Source organism: Microtus ochrogaster, chromosome 21 (assembly GCF_000317375.1).
Source record: "Microtus ochrogaster isolate Prairie Vole_2 chromosome 21, MicOch1.0, whole genome shotgun sequence".
In the NCBI taxonomy this organism is placed as follows: Eukaryota; Metazoa; Chordata; class Mammalia; order Rodentia; family Cricetidae; genus Microtus; species Microtus ochrogaster.
In genome coordinates this window covers 6,704,929-6,712,107 of record NC_022022.1, presented here as the reverse complement: position 1 = coordinate 6,712,107, position 7,179 = coordinate 6,704,929, and the positions used below count along the sequence as shown (strand labels likewise).

General features: G+C 46.0%; 1 protein-coding gene across 1 annotated transcript; it reads left to right on the top strand.

The window, feature by feature from the left end:
* Positions 1 to 1,086: 1,086 nt before the first annotated feature.
* Positions 1,087 to 6,516, top strand: LOC102002483 (3 beta-hydroxysteroid dehydrogenase/Delta 5-->4-isomerase type 1). Its single transcript, XM_005357087.2, has 3 exons — positions 1,087 to 1,527; positions 3,255 to 3,419; positions 5,327 to 6,516. The coding sequence occupies exons 1-3, from the start codon at positions 1,383 to 1,385 to the stop codon at positions 6,136 to 6,138; spliced, it is 1,122 nt and encodes a 373-aa protein (XP_005357144.1). The 5' UTR covers positions 1,087 to 1,382; the 3' UTR covers positions 6,139 to 6,516.
* Positions 6,517 to 7,179: the final 663 nt, after the last annotated feature.

Genomic DNA, 7,179 nt, shown 5'->3' with positions numbered 1-7,179 from the left:
AGAATCTGCCAAGGTTGGCATTCTTTTCAAACGTGCTTACTTCACGGAAGAAACTCCACCATTGCATCTGGAGGTTTATCTATTTATTCTAGTTTAAGTTCACACCCTGAACTCCAGTCTATTGTGTGAACAGTTGGCTTTTTTGTTGACAGAAAACCCATTATCTGTACTGGAAATTGGTCTACAAGTTAAAAAGTAATTCCCTCGATTCCCAGAATTCTTGAAACACAGGCACAGAACATCCCCACTGCTTTAAATGAACTTTTTAATCTGTATTTTCTTGGATTTTTTCCCTCGCTGTTTAAAGAGACCAAGATCCAACTCCAAGGTTACACAACCCTTGAAGCTGTCCTACCATGGTTCTGACCTACCGCGGTCGTACTCAGACACTCCTTCGGGGCTGTCCGCAATTACCATTTCCTACAGTCTGAAGTGAGAAGTCTCTGCGCTTGTCCTTTCTAATAAAGTTTGTTAACTTGTAGCTATTTGTATGACTTTATTAAGTCATACAATACGAATAATACATACATAAGAATAATACAAATTATTCTAAGAAATAAATACTCTTAATAAAGAATATTAAAGTATAAAGTAGTCTCAATAAATGCTTACTGGGATACCTTGTAGGTATTCATGAAACAAATTCTAATTCTGGTTTAAAAAACTTTCATATAATGATCCTGAGATGCCACCTCAGGTTGTATCTAGTCTAATTATTTTTGTTTGGTTCTTTTTGGTTTTGTTAGAGACAGGGTTAACCAGCAGGAACTCCTTCTGTGAATTAGCCTGGCCATGAACTCACAGAGATCCACCTGACTCTACCTCCAAAGTGCTGGAATTAAAGACATGCACCACCGTGCCCCTCATTTTTTTCTAAAATTCTTTGGTATTTTATGTCTATTGGTCCTTTGTATGTCGTCAATATTCCTGTAAGACGTGCACGCATATCCAAGCAAAATAAAGTCTTTATCACAATATAGCCTTGAAGCAGGCTTTTCTTCCAGTGTCAAGCATAAAGGCCATAACATTTATCAGTCTCCAGCGGAGGAGAAAACCACAGAGAAAGACAAATAATGATCTCAAAGTGGGCATGAGTCAAGGTAAGATGAATCAAGAGATCAGAGCATAAAACGCGGGTCCTGTGGGCTGAGACAACCAGCAGCCTAATTTTCCGCTCACTTATAAGCAGTTTAGAAGGTTGGGGCACCACATTTACCGTAGTCCCTCAGTGCTGGTGAGGACATCGAGTGTCTGCAAAAATCGGATAAAGCGAATCTGAGGAACTACTGGAAAACAGGTTTCATCGCACCTCTCTTTCCAGCCCTTTCTGGGGTCTCCTACATCGCGCCTGCTCCCTCTGCGGTCTGCTTCCTGTGTTGACCATGCCAGGGTGGAGCTGTCTGGTGACAGGAGCAGGAGGGTTTCTGGGCCAGAGGGTCATCTGCATGTTGACTCAGGAGGAAGAGCTGCAGGAGATCAGAGCCCTGGACAAAGTCTTCAGACCAGAAACCAGGGAGGAATTCGCCAGTAAGTAAACCAGAGGCTCTGTTTGTGTGACAGCAGCGAATGCTGACTGGGCATTGAGAGGGCTTGGTGTTTAGCAAATATGGAGCACTTGGAGCCCAATGCTTCTCCCGTGCTCACGCTCATCAGGAAGACTCACAACCTCACAGCATAAAATACACCATGCAACAAGGCCAACATCTGGCTTGTCCCAGATCTACACAAGGTGGTTATGGGGGCAACTGATGGACCTCCAGGCCTCTGGCCTTCTTCCCATTTGGAAATCTCACACCTGTTCTCTCTTTTTTAAAGTGCACTATAGATTTGTAGATTTGTGCTACCGCAGATTTGCCTACGGCTCCACAGCATAAGCAAAGTCATGGGGTTGGAGACCTTATAAATAGATCACTGCCTTCCTACTGGTCTTGGCTGTTCCTTTTCTCATTTTGTTTTACAGAGAAAAGCCATTTAGCTTTCTCCCATTGAATTGGAAGTGTGTGTGTGTGTGTGTGTGTGTGTGTGTGTGTGTGTGTGTGTGTGTGTGTAGAATCTGCGAGTGAAGGAGAGACAGAGACAGCAGAGAGTGAGAGACTCCGGCAGAGAAAACACACGCAGAGCAGTATGAAGGACAGAGTCAGAACCTGGGTAGGGCCAGCAAGGTCATAGGTGCCTCCCCTGAATTCCTCTGCTCCTCTCCGCCCTTCATCTTGACAAAGAAAATGCCTGCAGACTTTGCTGGAGGAGCAGCTCTTAATTCTTTGCTGTTATCACGGTCCCTGGGGCAAGGCCAAGGTCTGGTTTGAAAGTGTAGCAAGATAACCCTGCAGGGAAGTAGAGGCTCAGTGTCAGGGATGGGTGTAGGTTGCCCACGTCACGTTGCTCATAATTCAGCTGATGGCATGTTGGCCAGTGTCTTTGTGTGGGTGTTAGAGAAGCTGGCAGATACTGCCTGATCTGCTGCCCTGGCTTCCTGTCTGCAATGCAGGTCTCTTAGGGGGTGACTTGTGTACAGTGCACACTTCTGACATCTGCCATATGCTGACAGTCGTTCAATCACACCCATCACTGGAGCCCATTCTGAGTTCTCTCTCTGCCCCTCAAGTTTCCCCTTGTAATTGAGCTGACTCTCCATTTGGACTCAGCACAGACCCAGAAAGCATCGAGTCTTATCAGGGCGGGCCTGAATTTTCCATCTTTGTGCCTCCCTCTTCTGGGTCCTCCTCACTGGAGCTCTGGAGGACACAGTCTGAGTAACCTGTTCCTTATCAGGGTTACTCTTATTGTCTTCATGCCTGAATATTCACAACCTGAGACCGCTGTTACAGCTTCCCATGCAGGACTCTGCCTCTGCGTCTCCCCTCAGTCCAAATCCACAAGTGATTCCCCTTCTCTGTCAATCAAATCCTATTTCTCCCATTTTACATTTGACTACCACCACTTCTCATATCGGTTTAATGAGTTTATGAGTTTCCATAACTCTGTTTTCATGTGCAAAGCACAAATGACATCTTACTGCTCGGATTCATTTCTGCAAAAGGATGGGGGTGGAAAGGATGCTCCCTCCTTCCCTGCAAATGCTGCATTCTGACTGCTGTGCATCTATTGTTCCTTCAGTAGAAAGGAAACAAATTCCTCCTCCCCAGGATCCCCTGGCTCTGGCTGCCCTTGAAGGCCTGGGCAACTGACACTGTGTCAGGAAACTTCCATCCTGTGCAGAAAGGTTTCCCAATGACCTGCTTTGTGCTCCTCAGAGCTGCAGACAAAAGCCAAGGTGACCGTGCTGGAGGGAGACATTCTGGATGCCCAGTGCCTGCGGAGAGCCTGCCAGGGCATCTCTGTTGTCATCCATACCGCGGCCGTCATTGACATCTCGGGTGTCATTCCCAGACAGACCATCATGGATATCAATCTGAAAGGTACAGTACCTCAGGAAGATGCGGAGTGAGTGGGAAAATGAAAACAGAAAAACAAGTTTGCCGGGGGGGGGGGGGGACACGACCCTTACTTTGCTATCCTTACTCACTTCTTTCAGAGAGCAGAGCCCATAGCTGCTAGTCTTGGTATTTCTTTCACTTTTTGTTTTATTTTTAGTTTGTGTTTGCATGCAGGTCTGAGCACCATTTGCATGGGTGGGCTGCCCATGGGGTAAGAAAAAAGCATCAGATACCCTAGAATTGGAGTTATGGAGGTTGTGAGTGGCCATGTGGGTGCGAGGAATTGAACTCAGATCCCCTGAAAGAGCAATCAGTGCTCTTAAGTGATTTGCCATCCAGCTGAACCCTAGTCCCTACAGTTTCAGTGAGGAAAACAGGCTGAGAAGGAAAGGAGCACAATCAAGACCCCAGAGACAGTAAGAGACTGAAGATTTAAAGTCACACTCCTGTCCTTTCAAGTGCCAGAAAAGCAGCTCTCCTCCTCCAAGTCAGCGCACTGGACTCCAAGTCCAAACTCTTTTCCATCTGGCCCCCTTGCAGGTCAGATCCAGACCCGACAGGTGTTAGACAGCCCAGCATGTGTTATTTTAGTTCTGGGAGAGCCGCCCTGTCCACCTAAAGGAAGGTGTTCCCTGCAGAGACTATAGGAAAGCTTCTCCACAGATGTCGGCAAGGAAGAATGACCCAGCATGCCCCTGGCCACTTTGTTTACTTAGGAGCCATTATTTTCTGTGTCTTTAGCACTAGCTTCTCAGGCCACTGTAGATCTCCTCTGGAGGACGTGGGTAATTCCGTTTACTCGGTGGGCCTTTCTACATCATGGCTTAAAAATTTAAGTTAGGGTGAAACAGGAAAGTTTGCATAGGATTTCTCTGAACTGTTCTCAGTCTGAGCTCCGAGGACCAATTTCTCTATGACCATTATACCCTCTGCAAAGTCCCCCTGTGTGTTCCTTATGCTGATTTTTCATTTGGTCGCTCCAAAACTCCTTTACAAAAGAAAACAATGAATTTAGAATTTCCAGGAACATCTAAAAAAAAGGCGTTTCCAGTTTAGAATCAACCTCCATGTTCCTGACATGACACACACATATGTGTAAGAAGGTGTCAAAAGCCTCTGGTGTTCCTCAACCATCTCTCACCTATAACAATTACCTGTTGCGTTTCCCAGCAGGAATGTGAAATAACGGGGCTAGTGATTAAAGCATTATTTTACTAAATCATTGTCACAGATGGGGAAAATATTTCACAATGAATGCTATCCACCACCCCCCCTCAAAAATTTAATCATCAAAGTCCAAATTTAATTAGGAAATATATTTAACTTAAGATAATGAAGTGATTTCTCCAGGAAATCAAGTTGCAGAGGGACTTATTAATAAATGGGTAAATGGTAATAGTAATAATATCTCCTTGCCCAGGACATTCCTTCCTCACGGGATAGTGTCCTTGTCTCTCCTCCAGGATCTGCAGGTCTGCACTATGTCTATAATATTCTCCCATTACAGGAACGACCAGCAGTAGATACACATTCTTTTTCAGTTCTCCAGCAGGCTCAAGAGAAAACAATGAAATGATACAAGCAGCAAATTCTCATTCTTAAAGCTATGTTGCCAAAGTACAGAGTAGAAAGCCTTTCTTCTTCACCAGAAGCAAAGTTTGCAGGCAGAGAAAGACAGAGATCTGTAAAGGCTGGAAGGCTAGAAACCAGGATGAGCAGATAGCACATGTCACCATTTTCCTTTTTTATTGCTCGTGAGCCCAGGCTCCTTCTGATCCAGGAACAGCAAGGAATGCAGCAGGGAGCTAGGATTAGGGTGGAAAGGAACAGGAATCATGTGGACTCCTTGGTTGATTTTGTGACCCTGACAATGTGTTGTCTGTGCTTAGGTACCCAGAAGCTGTTGGAGGCCTGTGTTCGGGCTAGTGTGCCAGCCTTCATCTACACCAGCTCGGTTGATGTTGCAGGGCCCAACTCCTACAAGGAGATAGTCCTGAATGGCCATGAGCAAGAACAACATGAAAATAAATGGTCGGATCCATATCCATACAGCAAAAAGATGGCTGAAAAGGCAGTGCTGGCAGCCAATGGGCGCACCCTGAAAGATGGTGGCACTTTGCATACTTGTGCCTTAAGGCCTATGTACATCTATGGGGAGAAAAGTCCATTTCTTTCTATCCCAATGATCAGGGCTCTCAAAAACAATGGTACTCTGGATGTTTGGGGCAAATTCTCCATAGCCAACCCAGTATACGTAGGCAATGTGGCCTGGGCACACGTTCTGGCTGCCAGGGGCCTACGAGACCCCAAGAAGTCACCAAACATTCAAGGGCAGTTCTACTACATCTCAGATGACACTCCTCACCAAAGCTATGATGATTTAAATTACAATCTGAGCAAGAAATGGGGTTTCCACCACAGTTCTAGCTGGAGCCCTCCTCTGCCCCTGCTGTACTGGCTTGCCTTCCTGCTGGAAGCTGTGAGCTTCCTGCTGCGTCCAATCTTCAAATACCAGCCTCCCTTAAATCGTCACAGGATCACACTGTCAAATAGTGTGTTCACCTTCTCCTACAAGAAAGCTCAGCGAGATCTGGGCTATGAGCCGCCTGTCAGTTGGGAGGAAGCCAGGGAGAAAACTTCGGAGTGGATCGGGTCACTAGTGGAGCAGCACAAGGGGACACTGAACACAAAGACTCAGTGATGTGGCAATGGCAGGGACATGGCCCTGAGTGCCATCAGAAAATATTTGTCAGGTCCTACAGAAGGGACAAAGGTACAACACAGGTCCTATTGCCTCCTTTGACATAGAGATCAACATAGCTTCTTTCTCAAGTCACCAGAAGCTTTCCCAGTCACTGGCCCAGCCCCAGACTTTCTCCCTTTAGCACCTACCCTGTGACATGGAAGCTGCTGTGCCTCAGCTGTTGTGACTAAAGGCTTTGACACTTGCAATTTCCTGTCACCTAGATCTCAGTATTGGTTTCTTTCCACTCTTAAGTTTTGTGTCACATCCTGCCTTTGAGAAAACCCCATGAAGCTCAACTGAAATAGCAATAAATATTGCAATGCCTTACATGAAGACAGCATCTTTCTGTTATTGGGCGTTGTTATGATTTCCCTTCCATAGCCAGGCTCGACCCATCCAGATCACAAATGGAACCTAGAACTGGCGTTTACTCACAGGAAGTACAAGTTTGACACTGGGCTTAACCAAATGTGTGGGCACTGTCTACATGACTGGCACATATTACCTCAATTCACACTTCCCAGACAGGAAGCATGTATTCCCATTCCCATGTCATATATGAGGGATCTTCCTCTCCATCCCCCTGATGGGATGATGGAAAGTTCACTTCACCAGAGAGACTGACGTGAAATGTCTCATCTTCCCACTAAACCTTGCAGCCCGTACTTGCTTTCTATAGGGACAGCATCCCTGAAGAGTGAGATGACTCCTCTTTGGAAGAGCTCCAACTCTCTTGGCCTCCTTTCTGCCTACCTAGACTGACACACAAGACTCCCCAGAACCTTGAAGTACCTTGGAAACTGTGTACTCCTTAATAAATGTCCCTGGAGAGAGAGGGGCAGGAGAGGGAGAAGCCCTCTCAGCCACCACCTCCAATGTCAAGGTCCTGGAAGCTTGTAGAACACACCTGGCTATATTTGTGACAGCTATTTTAATCATTAATTACGCCATATTCTACCTTCAAACTTACATACTAAAGACAAACCTAGTTCCTGG